This window comes from Mytilus californianus, unplaced genomic scaffold (assembly GCF_021869535.1).
Source record: "Mytilus californianus isolate M0D057914Y unplaced genomic scaffold, xbMytCali1.0.p SCAF_5, whole genome shotgun sequence".
Classification (NCBI taxonomy): Eukaryota; Metazoa; Mollusca; class Bivalvia; order Mytilida; family Mytilidae; genus Mytilus; species Mytilus californianus.
Window position 1 is genome coordinate 108,843,729 of NW_026262701.1, and position 17,743 is coordinate 108,861,471.

The 17,743-nt window shown below is 33.4% G+C and overlaps 1 protein-coding gene across 5 annotated transcripts in view; it reads right to left on the bottom strand.

The window, feature by feature from the left end:
- LOC127700538 (uncharacterized) overlaps positions 1-17,301 on the bottom strand; it is a 46,406-nt gene extending 29,105 nt beyond the window's left edge. For all 5 annotated transcript variants that reach the window (XM_052204077.1, XM_052204076.1, XM_052204078.1 and 2 more), the window contains exons 1-3: positions 17,174-17,301; positions 2,331-2,735; positions 1,242-1,595 (exon numbers count right to left, since the gene is read on the bottom strand). In XM_052204077.1, the coding sequence (XP_052060037.1) occupies positions 1,242-1,595; positions 2,331-2,735; positions 17,174-17,213 (799 nt within the window). In that variant the 5' untranslated portion in view covers positions 17,214-17,301. The remainder of the gene's footprint in view (positions 1-1,241; positions 1,596-2,330; positions 2,736-17,173) is intronic.
- Positions 17,302-17,743: the final 442 nt, after the last annotated feature.

Sequence of the window (17,743 nt, forward strand, 5' to 3'; positions counted from 1 at the left end):
AGTTAGAGAACGGAAATAAAAATTTTGCAATTTTTCTATTTATAAAGGGGCATAACTCTAGAACGGTTAAAGTGACGCCACCAAAATTCAAACTTGACCTGTGTTTTTGTGGTAAGAAGCATTGTGTATACTTTCATAACATTTGGTTGAGGCAAACTCAAGTTAGAAAACGGAAACCAATTTTGGGACGTACATACACGTACGTACAGACTGACAAGGGTAAAACTTAATGCCCCCACCGCTATGGCGGAGGCATAATTATTCCCTTCAGTATGAGCCAAGAAAAGTTTGATAAAAATTTTCCTTGTACAATAAGTGTTGTAAAGTTTTAAACAATTGGCAAACAGGAAGTGACTGTATCAAGCTGAAGACCAAATATCTAATCATTCCCTTTCATATTTAGAAGCCAAGAAAACTTTGACAAAAGTTTTCTACCCAAGGTCTTTTGGATATACAGACGGACAAACAATCTGACATACAAACGGAGGGAGTCAAGCGGTTACTAGGCAATGCAGGTAAAAACCAGAATGCTAATTATATTAATGAAATACATTTTACTTTGATATTTTAGCATGATACATTTTGTAGGTCACAACGGTCAAAAGATGAAATGTCTCATCAGAAGTACACATTATCCTTTTCCAAGCAGACAAATCCAATCTCTGTTTTTACTAAATTATACATGTTTATTGGAAAAGCATTAAATGTTCATTTGAATGCCTTTGGATTGTTCCAATTTAGGATCAAACTCACAATGCAGCCTCGCCTACATCAGTTGAGCACACTACCATAATGCTGTAACATTCTGGGGCCATGGTGGCTTAGTAGTCTACTATTGCACCACTAGCCAGTTGTGTGTTTTAGCCCCCCCCCCAACCCACTCAATGTGGCAGGTGCGTTTGATTCCAATTTTAATTGACTAGGACTACCTGTCTTCCTGCAGGAGGTAGTGGTTCTCAGGCCACTCAGGCTTCCTCTACCAATAAAAACTGGTGGCCTCGAAAAAGCTAATAGTGCTGAAAGTGGCGTTAAAACATATAAAAATCAATCAATCTGTAACGTTTTTTTTTAGGCATTATGCATGTTATGTTTCTGAAGTAAAAAAATTCTGAAAGTATTAAGAGTCACTTTAATTTTGAACAAAAGTTACTTATAAACCAACTTTCTATGTACACTGTGTAAGCTTACCATTTCATCAAATCTTGTTAGAAAAAATAAGCATATTAAATACACAAACTCACATTTTCTTATAGTGATATTTGCTGATAATGGACTGCCCACTCCACATATTGTAGTTGATCCACCAACTTCACAACTAAACTCTGTAAAGTCATTAATAGCTGATACATTGTATCTCAGAGTTGATGTCCGTCTATTCTGACATCCACTTGAGGTAACTGCTGATTGGTCATAGTCTGCACTATTAGCCCAACCTTTAAAGTTTGAGTTTATGTCACTACGGTAACACCACCTAAAGTCTTGAGCTGGTCTTCCTACTGTTCCTGAACATCGTAACTGGACCACTTCGTTTGGATTATATATTAACTCTGGTTGCGAAGGATTTGGCATTATTGGATCAATACTTGTTGGATTAACTAAAAAAAGAAAAGAAATTATTTACAGTTGTGACATTGTTGTGTGATGTAAAAATAAAAATACTGGCGTACACTACTTTTGTGGTCAAAAGATTGGGTAAGCTTTAAAATTGAGACCATTTAGCATCGGGAAACAAACTATAGACTATCTAATTCACCCATTTTCTGAAGGAAAGGAGTCCGATGTCAGAATAGGAAACAAAAGAAAATAAACAAAATGACAATAATACATAAATAATAACAGACTACTAGCAGTTACTGACATGCCAGCTCCAGACCTCAATTAAACTGATTGAAAGATTATGTCTTCATCATATGAATATCAGGCACAATCCCTCCTGTTAGGGGTTTAGTATTATACCATCATAAAATATATGAGAAGAACATAACCTGTGTCATGCCAACAACTGGTTTTAGAATAAATATGTTTAGATTACTTGATAAAGAAATCATAATAAGGAATCAGTCTGAGTGTTTTTATCTCTCTAAATTGTTTATCAGCATGAAGGGTTGTATGTATAGTGCAATCAATTCAAAATCATTCTACACTAAAAAATACTTTTTTAAATTCTGTGTGTATCACACTACAAAATTTCCTTTATTCCATTCAGTTTACAAGCTTAAGTGCCTTTAACAAATTAGCACCCTTTTCAAATCTTGGCTGGGACACATGAACATTTTACTATCATAACTATACACTGTATCAACAATTACATTGTACTACATTGATCATACCTTGGAATTCCACAGTCCCAACTTTTTCTTTTTCAATTGGACTATTACCAGTTGAACCACCAGTAATTTTACATTGGTAAGTGCCTTCATCTGTACAAGTGACCTGACTAGGTGCAATGTCAAATGCTATTCCAGAACCACTTACTGGGTACACATATTCCTTAATCATAGTAACACGACTCTGCCATCCTGATATCTTCCAAGATGTTTCATTTTTTAAATCTTTCAGAAAAACAGTCACAATGTCTAACATTCCTGTTGATGTATTTTTAGACAGAGTAACATAATTTACAACACCCCACGGAGGAGACGTGGAGGGACTACATCCTAATCGAATCTTTTCTTCTCCAAACTGGATTCTTTGTGGTAAAATAAGAGTAGCCTCTTGAGATGATACAAAATTACCTGTAATAAATAACAAATATGGATAAAATTAATTAAATATACTTTTTTTTGTATACTGTAGATTCAGAATTTATTGCGATGTTTTTATTATTGCGAAAAATGCAACAGGGTTATAATCCCAATAATTTAAACTCGCATTTTGAAATTTTTTGATATAAATTTAACAGGATTTTTCTCAATATCGCAAAAATTAAAATCGCATTTTAGTCTAAAATAACAAAATCGCAATAATAAATGCACGCAAATGCCAATAATTTCTGAATTTACAGTATTTACAATGTATATACTTGAATAGAATTTTATTTATGACTCATATTGTCAACAGTAAAATAATGCACAGATGAAAACACAATATACATGTAGTTGAGAAATTCATTTTACATGTACTTTTTTACCTACTAAAGGTTTAACTAGCCCTCCTTTGTAAATATGAACTGTAGTTATATTACTAGTTCAATTATAACAAGAAATGATTGTAACAGGCTGCTGTTACGAAGTCTCCCAAACGAAGCTCCCATAATTCGTAATTCCCAGGGTCGCCTGACATTGGGCAACATCCAGTGAAAATTGGTTTGGTCCAGTAAAGATATATGCATTAGTGATGCCTGGGGACTAACCCTGTATATCATTCAAATGATTTTGGCATGACAAACAAGAATATATATGGTTTAGGGGTGGGGATCTCGACCATTTACAAGATACTAGAACATTGGGGGTGGGGGGGACCCCTGGGGACTGACCCTATACGTCATTCAAATGTTTGTTACATGACGAACAGGAATATATATGGTTTAGGGATGGGGATCTCAACCATTTACAAGATATTAGAACATTGGGGGTGAGGGGAACCCCTGGGGACTGACCGTATACGTCATTCAAATGTTCCAGACATGATAAATAGGAATATATATGGTTTAGGGGTGGGGATCTCAACCATTTACAAGATATTAGAACTTTCTCAAATGGCAGGGGGTCCGGATGACCCCTGGGGACTAACCCTGTATATCATTCAAACCATCTTAGCATGACAAGCCAAAATATATATGGTTTAGGGGTGGGGATCTTGACAACTTACAAGATATTAGAACTTTCTTAAATGGCAGGGGGTGGGTGTGACCCCTTGGGACTAACCCTGTATTTCATTTGATGTGCTTTATCATGACAAACCAGAATATATATGGTTTAGTGGTGGGGATCTCGACCATTTACAAGATATTAGAACTTTCTCAAATGGCAGGGGGTCGGGATGACCCCTGGGGACTAACACTGTATATCATTCAAACCATCTTAGCATGACAAGCCAAAATATATATGGTTTAGGGGTGGGGATCTTGACAACTTACAAGATATTAGAACTTTCTTAAATGGCAGGGGGTGGGTGTGACCCCTTGGGACTAACCCTGTATTTCATTTGATGTGCTTTATCATGACAAACCAGAATATATATGGTTTAGTGGTGGGGATCTCGACCATTTACAAGATATTAGAACTTTCTCAAATGGCAGGGGGTCGGGATGACCCCTGGGGACTAACACTGTATATCATTCAAACCATCTTAGCATGACAAACCAGAATATATATGGTTTAGGGATGGGGATCTTGACCACTTAGAAGATATTAGAACTTTCTTAAATGGCATGGGGTGGGGGTGACCCCTGGGGACTAACCCTGTATTACATTTGATGTGCTTTATCATGACAAACCAGAATATATATGGTTAAGGGGTGGGGATCTCGACCATTTACAAGATATTAGAACTTTCTAAAATGGCAGGGGGTCAGGATGACCCCTGGGGACTAACCCTGTATATCATTCAAACCATCTTAGCATGACAAACCAAAATATATATGGTTTAGGGGTGGGGATCTTGACCACTTACAAGGTATTAGAACTTTCTTAAATGGCAGGGGGTGGGGTGACCCCTGGGGACTAACCCTGTATTTCATTTAATGGGCTTTATCATTTAGAACATTTTCAATTAAAAAGATTGTGTTTATCACAAATGGTTTTTAATTTATAATCATTTGAAAATTTTAAAAAATAAAATCCCACAGGGTTCTATAGTAAAACCCTCTTTTCTTTTTGCCCCTCAAAGTACCCCTTTATAAACCCCATTGCACAAACAAAACCCTGATTGCACCACTAGACATGTTAGTCTAACATATTGTGAAACCCTAAGTTAATCTGACAAGCGGTTTTGGAGAACAGGTGTGGACAAGTTCAAATTTAAAAGTGGCAGAAGAAGAAGAAGAAGAAGAAGAAGAAGAATAATAATAATAATAAGAACTGAGCAAAAACATTAAGTCTTCCCAAACTTCGTTTGGGAGACTTAATTATTGGCACACATTACTGGGAGTTTTCCTGCCAGTCATTTCACTTTTCCAGATCACCGAAAGCAATATTTAGTCTTCAGGTGTTCATAACAGTTGCTTTGGTCATCAGCAATTTTCCATATTTGCCAGGTTGGTGAAATAACAATTTATCATTTAAAAATGAAGAATTTCAAAGACAAAGACAGTCAATTCATTTCTTAAGCAACTTGGTGAAAGCATTAACTAATCATGTTAATAAGAAAGGTCATTTGTTATTTCATAGAAACAACTTTCTGTGCAAACAAGTCAAATAAATAATAAATATGCTTTATTTAGAGTCGGCATAGTATACAAATAAGGACATAACATAAGCTCTACTAAGCTTTTAACCGTCAAAGTATTGGAAATAGGTTGAAATATTTTTTAATCAAAGTGATCTGAAATCACTAATGGAAAGATTGGTAGAATTGTGTGTATAATTTAAACTTTTTTACTCCTTCACTGCAGTGATCGATGGTGTACAAGAACATCTTGCTATAGCACTATTACAGTGTTCCAGCTTGATTATTTTCACAGGGTGGTCCGCTCGCCCTTTCTCGACTGCCGCCCTGTGCCCTTTTTCACAAGTCCATGCTTTTCAGTATTGCCGTATTATTTTGATGAAAATACTATAATTCTACCTGTCACCATGTTTCTGAAAAGTTTATGACCCTCAGCAAATTAACCTTTTATCAGAGTTCTCGAAATCTTTTTTTTCCTGGTGGTCATTTTGACCATCAAGACCAAAATTCTGGTGGTCCTAGAGAAAATTTGGTGGTCCTGCAATATCACTTGATTTTAACCCTATTACTTAGTAGGTTTCATCAATAATGGCTCAATACATTGACTCCATCCTATTTTATGGACATGTTATGTTTTAGCAGGTTTGGTGGTTTATTATACATTTTGGTCTCTGTATAATATAATAAAATGCTTCGCTGGGGCGCAGCTTGATACGACCGCAGAGGTCGAACCCTGAACAGTTGGGGCAAGTATGGACACAACATTCAAGCTTGATACAGCTCTGAATTTGGATTGTTATTAAATATTTGACACAGCATAGGTTTCTGACACAGAAAGAATGTGGTCTAAGAACTTGAATTTTTTTAATTTACCTATTATGGTCCAATGTCCAAAATCAAAATACATGGTTAGATTCAGCATATCAAAGAACCCCATATTTTCAATTTTTGTTGAAATCAAACAAAGTTTAATTTTGGACCCCAACTTGGACAAACTTGAAAACTGGGCCCATAATCAAAAATCTAAACACATGTTTAGATTCAGCATATCAAAGAACCCCAATAATTCAATTTTTGCTAAAATCAAACTAAGTTTAATTTTGGACCCTTTGGACCTTAATGTAGACCAATTTAAAAAACGGGACTTAAAATTAAAAATCTAAATACACAGTTAGATTTGGAATATCAAAGAACCCCAATAATTCAATTTTTGATGAAATCAAACAAAGTTTAATTTTGGACCCTTTTGACCTCAATATGAACCAATTTGATAGCGGGGCCCACAAATAAAAAATCTAAATTCATGGTTAGATTCAGCATATCAAAGAACCCCATATATTCAATTTTTGTTGAAATCAAAAAAAGTTTAATTTTGGACCCCAACTTGGACCAACTTGAAAACTGGGCCCATAATCAAAAATCTAAACACATGTTTAGATTTAGCATATCAAAGAACCCTAAGAATTCAATTTTTGTTAAAATCAAACTAAGTTTAATTTTGGACCCTTTGGACCTCAATGAAGACCAATTTTAAAAAATGGGACCAAAATTAAAAATCTAAAAACACGGTTAGATTTGGCATATCAAAGAACCCCAATAATTCAATTTTTGATGAAATCAAACAAAGTTTAATTTTAGACCCTTTTGACCTCAATATGAACCAATTTGATAGCGGGGCCCACAAATAAAAAATCTAAATACATGGTTAGATTCAGCATATCAAAGAACCTCATATATTCAATTTTTGTTGAAATCAAACAAAGTTTAATTTTGGACCCCAATTTGGACCAACTTGAAAACTGGGCCCATAATCAAAAATCTAAATACATGTTTAGATTCAGCATATCAAAGAACCCCATATATTCAATTTTTGTTGAAATCAAACAAAGTTTAAATACTGGACCCTATCTTGGACCAACTTGAAAACTGGGCCCATAATCAAAAATCTAAACACATGTTTAGATTCAGCATATCAAAGAACCCCAAGAATTCAATTTTTGTCAAAATCAAACTAAGTTTAATTTTGGACCCTTTGGACCTTAATGTAGACCAATTTAAAAAACAGGACCCAAAATTAAAAATCTAAATACACGGTTAGATTTGGAATATCAAAGAACCCCAATAATTCAATTTTAGATGAAATCAAACAAAGTTTAATTTTGGACCCTTTTGACCTCAATATGAACCAATTTGATAATGGGGTCCACAAATAAAAAATCTAAATACATGGTTAGATTCAGCATATCAAAGAACCCCATATATTCAATTTTTGTTGAAATCAAACAAAGTTTAATTTTGGACCCCAATTTGGACCAACTTGAAAACTGGGCCAAAAATCAAAAATCTAAGTACATGTTTAGATTCAGCATATCAAAGAACCTCATGTATTCAATTTTTGCTAAAATCAAACAAAGTTTAATTTTGGACCCTTTGGACCTTAATGTAGACCAATTTGAAAACTGGACCCAAAATTAAAAATCTAAATACACTGTTAGATTCGGCATAACAAATAAATAAATGTGATCAAAGATTTTACAAATCTAATGCGCCATACTGTGCAATTAAAGATTACTTCTTGAATTTTTTCAATATTTGAAATTTGAAAAAAAAAAAATATTTGAAGAATAATTCTTTTTAATTTCTGAAATCTGAAATGAGAAAAAATTGACCCCCCACAATTTCTTTTTATCCCCCCCCCCCCTTTTTTCCCCAAAAAAATTCTTTCCCTCAAGATATGGTCATAATCTCAATTCAAATTTCCAATGGAGTTGGCAACCATAATTACCCATTTAAATTTACCATAGTGCTAACTTAATCTATTTTATAATAGAATTAAAAATATAGTGTAAAATCTTTCATATGGATTTTTTTGTAAAAAAAAAAGATGCAACATTTGCAGATATTTTTACTGGTCTTCCTTTATAAATATGTATTTCTTTAAACATAATTTAAAAGCAGTGTAAGGGAAGTAACCAAAACGTTGTATTTGGATTACCTCCCTTACACTGTTTTAAATTATCTTTATTGTTCATTAACCATTACTTTATACATAATTTAAAAGCAGTGTAAGGGAGATAATTTCAATGATGTATTTGATTTATCTCCCTTACACTGCTTTAAATTATGTTTTGTACTAAAGTATTTGTCCATTAACCAGGACAACCTTGTTTGTCCCCCTTTTTTGCCCCTAATTCCTAAACGGTTTGAGCCATAACCCCCCAAAGCAAATCCTAACCATCCCTTTGTGGTATGGAAACTTGTAGTATAATTTCAGAGAGATCCATACACCGTTCCACAGTTATTGTCTGGAAACTAAAAAATGCTTATTTTTGGCCCCTTTTTGGCCCCTAATTCCTTAACTGTTGGTACCATAACCCCCAAAATCAATCCCAACCTTCCTTGTGTGGTATTTAACCTTATGGTCAAATTTCAAAAAGATCCATTCACTTAAACTAAAGTTAGAGTGCGAAAACCAATGTGTCTTCGGACGACGACGCCGGACGACGACGACGCAAACGTCATACCAATATACGACCACAAAATTTTTTTGCGGTCGTATAATAATTGTCCATGGCATTATTTCTATGCTTTGATTACATTTTAATCTTTGAATGTTTTATGTCTCATTCATTACATTTGAAATTATATATGTGATTACTTTTATAGAATGTCAATGATTAAAATGAAAAAAGTTAATTCCTCATGCTGCTCTTCTTTTTCTTCATCTTACTTGTAACTTCATTTTGCATTAGCCGATTTTATTTTTAGAATTTAGTACTCTTTTTAATTTAGTACGTGGTTTAGCTCCATCTTAATCCTTAGAATTGCATGCCCTTAATGTGTTTAGAAAAAAGCAGCAAGTTTTTCTTTGATAATCCAAGAAATTGGAGTAAGTATCAATAAAAATTTAAGGCAGGATCCACAGGAGACAGGTGTACAAAACCAAATAAAATAATACTTGTGGTTCAAGTTACTTCTAGAAAAAATAGGGTATGTAGGTAGGGATTTTTGTTTATCTTATGTTTTTTTTACATTGAGTCTATGGGAGCAACATTCTGACTTAAAAAGTGATTATGAAAAATGACAAAATAATCTTTAGGGTAGGCTAAAACGTAGGGTAGGTAGGCAAACTGGAACCACACATTAGCTATTATGTCACATACATTTTTATTTGCCCTTAGAGAAACTAAAGTTTTAATTTTATGGTAAATAAGTTTGTAAAAATCATGTTTATGTTAATTTTGTTATTACTTTTAACTCAAATATAAACTTGACTGTAAACTGTCGAGTAATTCTGTTAAAATCATTTCAAAAATAACTCCAAAAGTTTGCCAGTGAACTGAAATTCCGAAAAAATATGGTTATTAAACATCAGAAACTCTCGACCTTCCAAGTCTCATGTTTGATAAAATGACGATATAGTCCTCTGAATTTTGTATCATGAATTTAAAAATAGCATCCGTAGAACCGATTGTGTCAAATGCTATAGGATCGGATCCCTTGACACCATTTTTAAGCCTGAATCCTCGACATTCATTCCCGTTTTCACATTGGCCGCCATTTTTATAATTGAACTGATTCCTAATCAAAAATATTACTGTCATTTTGAGCTATACTCCAAAGGTTTGTCTGTAGAGCAAACCAGTTCAAAATCTATCTGAATACCAAAAAGTCGCAAATATTGAACAACAAAGAACTTTTATTCGATCATTGGGACTGTCACTTCATACGCAACAGTCGATCCTAGTCCATTTTCGGCAGTCAGGACCAACGGTTTTCGAGAACTCTGTTTTAAAGCAGGTGTTATAAGTTGTGATTACATGTTTTTGTACAGGTAATCCGCTTATCACCATCGGATGGGTCACTAGTCCGTTAATCAATAAACCTCATAATTTATCATTATAGTTATTTTTCCTAGTAATATCGGTCAGTCGGCATTTACAATATTTCTCAAAAGACCACAATTTGAAGTTTGTTTATCCATAGATGATTTAGTAGTTTCGTCAATTGAACAAAATCATTTTCCCCCGGACAGTTTGCATTTTTATTTCAAAATTTCTCAAACAATCACTATTTGCAGCTCGTTTTACGTAGTTTCGTCATACAAACGTATTTTCATCACATTTTATATCAAAATCTTTCAACAATTTTGATAATAAAGATGAAACTTTATTCAGAACGTTCAAAAATATTTTCATGAGTCAAACAGGTGCTTTCTTTATCATGTACTGAGCATTGTGTGAACGTATTCATATAAATTTAATAGACACTATAAATGTAAAATACAAAATCGTGTAGTATCAAATTAAATCAGACACAAATATATTTCTTACTGAGCAACTTAATTTAATCAAAGAGCTGATAGCTCTGAGGTGGAAGAAGATGCATAAAAGGTAACTTGAATTACCACACCAACCAAGCCTGCTCTGTTCCATTATTGCTTTGGACGTATGTTTTTCTTCAAAAAATAATATTCTTTAATAATACTCATGTCTCAAACAAAAACAGACTATACTGAACATAAAAATCTACTAATACTGTTGATTCAAATTAAATTTTCTATAATTCCATACATTCGTCTCAGCATGGTCAACTTGATGCGAGAAATTTATATACCAGTAATTGATTAGGTTTCACTTGAAAGTTTTTTCTGTCAAAGGTAGATAGTTCACTTTGGGTATACCGAACTCCTTCCTATAAAAAATAAACAGCTGCGCCATGAGCGCATGATACCCCGTCGCATTTTCTAAGAATAAAGTTCAATAACTTCTCAATGTCATATCAGAAATTTATGAATAATTAAAGAGAGGTTACCTTAATAGATATAAACCAGGCACCAAAGTTTAAAGAAAACTGCTCAAAGCACTGTAAAGGTATTGTCTGAAAACTAGAAAATCACCCCTTTTTTATGAATAAAACCCCATAACTAGGAAATATAAAATCTAAAATCTATAAAAATCGAAAGGGAGCTTACGTCAATAGATATAAACAATTCACCAAAGTTTCATGAGAACTGCTGATAGCATTTTTAAGTTATTGTCCGAAAACTGGAAAATCCTGCTTTTTTAAATGAATAAAACCCCATAACTCGGAAACGTAAAATCTATTAAAATCGAAAGGGAGCTCATGTCAATAGATATAAACAATTCACCAAAGTTTCTTGCAAATTGGTAAAAGCATTTTTGAATTATTGTCCAAAAACTGGAAAATCCCACTTTTTTTAATGAAAAAAACCCCATAACTCAGAAACGTAAAATCAAAAATTTATAAAAAAAACTAAAGGGAGCTCACGTCAATAGATATAAACAATTCACCAAAGTTTCATGCAAATTGGTTAAAGCGTTTTGGAGTTAATGTCCGACATGTTGATGACGGACGGACAGACAGACGGACAACGGTATACCATACTACGTCCCGTAAACGAGCGTATAAAAACTGGCCACCATGATTTTAGATAAGTGTGCTTAAGTAGGGTTTAACACCAACATCAATCAGTTGATCATGAATTGTTATAGTTGTTCACAGTTACTTGTTTTTTTTTTTCATTATAAACATATATTGAATAAATTGCTTCGCCGAGCACAGCTGGATACAACTGCAGAGGTCCAATCCTGAACAGTTGGGGTAAAAATGGACACAATATTCATGCTTGATACAGGTCTGAATTTGGATTGAAATTAAATGTTTGACACATAATAGGTTTCTGACACAGAATAACTGTAGTCAAAGAACTTAGAATTGGTTATATGATTTGAATTTATATTCAATTTTTTGGCTTTTGTGCAATTCACTATGCTGTTGTGAATTGCCCCCCACCCGCCCCCCAAAAAATAATTAACCCCCCTTTTTTTTTTGCTTTTGAGCAATACACTCTGCTGTTGCAAACTGACCCCCCCCCCAAAAAAAAAAATAATTACACCCCCTTTTTTTTTGGCAAAATTTTTTTTTCACCCCACCCCTTTTTTTTAGCAAAAAAAAAAAAAAATATTTGAAAAAATTTTACCCTCCCTCCCCCCCCCCCCAATTTTTTTTCACCTCCCCCTCCCCTTTTTCCAAAAAAAAAATCTTTCCCTCAAGATATGGTCTTAATCTCAATTCAAATTCCAATGGAGTTTGCAACCACAATTAATCATTTAAATACATCATAAAAGTCTTAAAATAGAAAATGACATACATAATCATGTCTAAAAATAATTTATCTTTTATCAGCATTTTTATTAGTAATTTCTAAAAATAAATTGACAACTAATAACCTCAAGACAATACAAAATTTCTTTATAAATAATTTTAAAGCAGTGTAAGGGAGGTAGTCCAAATTTAACATTATACTTAAAAGTGATTGTCCATTAACAAGGAAACCCTTGTTTTCCCCCTTTTTTGCCCCTTATTCCTTAAAGGTTTGAGCCATTACCCCCCAAAGCCAATCCTAACCATCCCTTTGTGGTATGGAAACTTCTTGTACGATTTCAGAGAGATCCATACACCGTTCCACAAGTTATTGTCTGAAAACTAGAAAAAAGCTTATTTGGGCCCCTTTTTTGGCCCCTAATTCCTAAACTGTTAGGACCATAACCCCCAAAATCAATCCCAACCTTTCTTTTGTGGTTATAAACCTTGTGTTTAAATTTCATAGATTTCTATTTACTAAAGTTATTGTCCGGAAACCAAGTGTTTTCAGACGACGACAACGACGTGATACCAATATACGACCACAAAATTTTTTTGCGGTCGTATAAAAATGCTAAATATATCCAATGCAGATTTGTCTCAGGTAAGGGATTGGGTTTTGAGCACTTGTTAACATTTCAAACCCTTTCATTTTCTGTATGGGCTTGACCCAAATCGGGAACCACTAATTTGCTGCTGTTAATCATATTTGTTTTTCATCTAAAATTTTTACACAAATGTACAAGGGTAGGAATGCCCTTTTCTGTCAGGCGTCAAACAGTCATTTTCTGAAATGTTTCTTGAAAAATAATATGATTGACAGCAATGAATTACTGGTTCAGTACTCGAGGTTTGTAATGGGGGTACATGTACCTTTATGATGAATAACAGTAAAAAGCTGGACTATTTATTTGTTAAATCCTGTTTTTGATCACTTAAAACTTTGAAACGCAAAGCAATAAAGGTGATCATTGGGGACATTCCGACAATGACTGACATAAAGCATAAAAGATTTTTTTAAAGTCGGGTATACATATAACTCTTTTATGCTTTATGTCAGTCATTGTTTGAATGTCCCCAATGATAACCTTTATTGCCTTACGTTTCAAAGTTTTAAGTGATCAAAAATGGGATTTAACAAATAAATAGTCCAGCTTTCAGTATGAAAACTACATCTTTCGATATGGATTCCGTCAACTGACATTAGTTCGTACATTGATATTTCTGTCAACTGATGGTGCATCGTTTGAAGTGTAAAGCACCAGCAGATCTACGTGTGCGCTTGACTCTTTATTATCGTAATAACATACTGAAATAGTCTAAATATCGTTTTAAAAAAACGCATGTTTTCTAAAACCGGAATATGATTTGATTGCGTTAAAGATCTGAACATAGACGGAACAACTTAATCTGTGTATTTTTGTCAAGCATCATTTAGTTGAAGTCGTACTCTCCGCGTAGATACTTGAAATTAACATAAGATGCCTTGTATGAATTAATGAAAATTCTGTTTATCATTAAATTATTTTGAAACTTTGAGTTTCGGATGCACAATTAAATTTCCCATTTGTGCACATGCGCAGATACGTAACCAATGTAGTTTGGATTAACCAGAATAATCCGGTTGTTTTATTCCGATTACTCCAACGAGAAATCGCAATGGATGGAGGACTTGAATCAATCGAGTTAGTTTCGGATTATAATTAAATTAACGCATGCGTACTACCAAATATACTTTAAATACATCCAGTTACAAGTAAATAAATAACGTACAGGTAAGATGAGATGAAATCTAATAATTAACATAAATAAAAAGGTAGATATTAAAACATTAAAACATGAGAAATGATAACACTAACGATAGTGATTTTTTTTTCAAGCCTAGCTGTACATTTGTTTTATAAAATGATGCAGATGCTGTTTTACAAACTTGAAACCGATCATGTGTAAACATCGTTGTCAAGATATGGCACGGAAGTTATGAAATTGTAAAGCACAGAAAGGGATACAGCAACACTCCTGGTGACAGTTCAATGATTTTACAGCCGGCAGTATAGGATTTCAGAAGACTTTAAAGTCTTCTTCCACCAAAAACTGATAATTTCTGGTCTTTTTGTTAAACACAAACCAATCTGTAGATGAATCGGGATTCATTCTAAATTTATTATCCTCTTATCACTTCCTGTTTTCATTTGTTTTAAAATCGAAAGTAAACGTGATCTATTCTGGATTAATTTAAAATATACAGTCATTTTAATCGTTCCAAGTTAATAAAATTGAATTCCAAATATCTATTTAAAAATTTTTACAGGGATAATGATTATGCAGTGAAATAGTTGTTACAATTTCATTTACGGTGTGATTCCTGGTTTTAAAAATTGGAATGATTGGCTCCCTGCCCTTTTGAAATCCTAGCTGGAACACTGTATTACATATTTATTAGTTACACTACTGCAGATTTTTAGGAAGATAAGCATTTTTTCAGTGGATAAAACAGCTCTAACCCTTTCGTCAACGAATACCAGTTTACCGGGATTCACGCTTCAGACAGCTGACAATGAGTCCCGGTTTACTTGGACTGGAATACCTCTTTTATATTTCCCGCTGAAAAATGTTGTGAACACAAGTTATCTCACTTTGTTTAATGCCCCGATGCTTAATGCTTCTGTTTATTGAAAACCATGTCAAAATCAAATGAAATTTACTGATTTTACTGGAATTTGAAATAAGGGAACATTTATTTTTTTTTAAATTTGGAAGAATTGAAGCCAGTATACTTTTTTGACATAAAATGCCGTTTTATGTACAAAAACATTTGGAATGGACATCATTCAGTGCAAGGTATTGTATAACCTCGCTAAAATTTTCAAGCTTTCGTCGTTTAGGGTTAAAAATTTACAATTTTGGGTCAAAAAGTTGAATTTGGTTAATTTCATCTATTTTAATGCTGAAAATTAGCAGATTTGATTTTATCTGACAAAAAAATTATCAAAACATTAACAAAACTATGTCCATGGTGTAAGTGAATAAAATAAAGACAAAAATAACTACAGACAAGTTTTTATTGATATTTAATATGAAAATCTCCCACGTGTGTCCCAATAGCCAGGGAAGCCATCGTCTCACAGTAGCTTCTGTCACGGCGGCTATCGGTGAAAGGGTTAATAATAGTTATGTTAGTGGGTCACTAATCAGGTTGGGGACAACCCGCCAAATGGGGAACTATTCCCCAAATGAGTATTAATCCCTCATTTGAGTAATCATTTGATAGTGCTAAAAACAAAATTTTCTTAAAATGGGTCTTTATACTTAAAATGGCACAAATTTATAGAAAATGGAATAACTTCTTCCAAGAACTATGTTTTTATTATGGATTTTTAAAAGTCAGTAGGCCAGACTACACGAAATTTGTCGGACCGTCGGACAAATCCGGTGAGTAATGGATCGGTCTGGTAAAATTTTGTTGAATTCCGGTCCGAATGTCCGGTGTGGTTTTTTTTTAAGGAATTTTCTAGCATTCTAACAAAATTCCCAAACGATCTCAAAATTCATTTTCATCTTTATTATTCATGACAGCAATGTTTATTTTGTTCAACCGCTAGCTTTATGCCGAAAATCGCCAACAAGTAATGTGTAAATCCGAGTAAAAACATATCTGACTGACAAAAACGATAGCCACAATGGCTGCCATCAACCGGAAATGTAGGCAATACCGGATCAGATACTGGGAATGGATAAGGCTTATTCCGGGTTTGCCGATCAAATACAATAAATAAATTTAAAAAATCCAAGCAGGTCACAAAATACAGCTATGAAATATAATTAAACACTAGAATTGAAATCCAAAAGATATATAATATGAAAAAGAAAGAAGAAACAGGAAATATTTTATACAGAAACTCTAAATTATTTTTAGTTCACAAGTAATTTTCATGTCATGTGACATTACTTTTCTTTATCACTGAAATGCATTCAAGCAATTGTGCATAACTTTCTTCAAAATATACACTCTTGTCACATGATTTTGTTTTTGTGCATTTTGAAGATGAGTAGGCCCCAACAAGTCATAAGTTTGTTGTATTTTGTCGGATAATATACAATAAGATGTAAAAAAAAAAACTGGTCTGGTAAAATTTCATTCGGTCTGGTAAAGCTAGGTTGTTTACCAGACCGAATGTCCTGTAAAAATAAAATTCATTCGTGTAGTCTGGTAGGCTTGAAGAAGTTTTCATATGGTTGTAACTTCTCAGTATGACTATTCATCTTTTGGAAAATATGCTGCATTTTTTAAAAATTTATATTTTTGGAAACACAAGAAATTACCTTATAAAAACATTATCATTGTAGTATCCCAGTAAACCGGGGATCAATGGATAAAGAAATCTAAGAAGTTGATTTTAATGGTGCCACATCTAAGAAGTTGAATTATCTCCCCTTGATTGTCAACACTTGAATTCACTTTCGTATGTCACAAATCTTTCATTGCTCAAAAATATACTTAAAAGTTTTCGTCATAATCAAATAGTAGTCAACAATATGTGTCGAACCATGTCCGTTTCAATCCTCAATCTTCTAAATTTGAAATAAAGACTGCAATTTTACTTTAAGTGTCAACAACATCACTCGTCGTGTACAGAGGTAAAGGTTTTCGTGTATGTAAAGGATGCAATATACTCACCAAGTGAAACTAATAACAATGTAAATAATGTGCACGACATGATGATACTATTCGTTGTTGCGATAAATATACTATTTCTTGTTCGCTTCCTGTTTCTCTTCAATAATGGCGGTCATTACAAACCTAGCCAGCTCACTTATGTTTTGAAATACAAATATAAAATGTAGTTGTTAGAATTGTTTAATTTTGAAATACTAATAAGCTGACTGTTTATAACATATATCTTAGTGTCCCTTTATAACAAAGCATCTAACGGTGTGGACTTATTTGCTATAGTTCTGAGAACTATTTTATGTCTACCTGAAATTGCGCATTAATATTACCTGTCAAAATACCACAGGTATGCATCAGTTATTGACATGATTTTGCATAAATACGGTGATTAGGTATTACGCATTGGAAATGACTCGTATTATGTTTGTTTGTTTTATCTTTTTTGTCATGAAAATTTTTTTTGCCGACTTAAAATATAAGCAACATTTATGTGGATCTGCCAAGATTGAAAATCACATTTCTCACTGTATATTTTTTGTTACCCGATAGACGCATAAAACTATGGAGATATATACG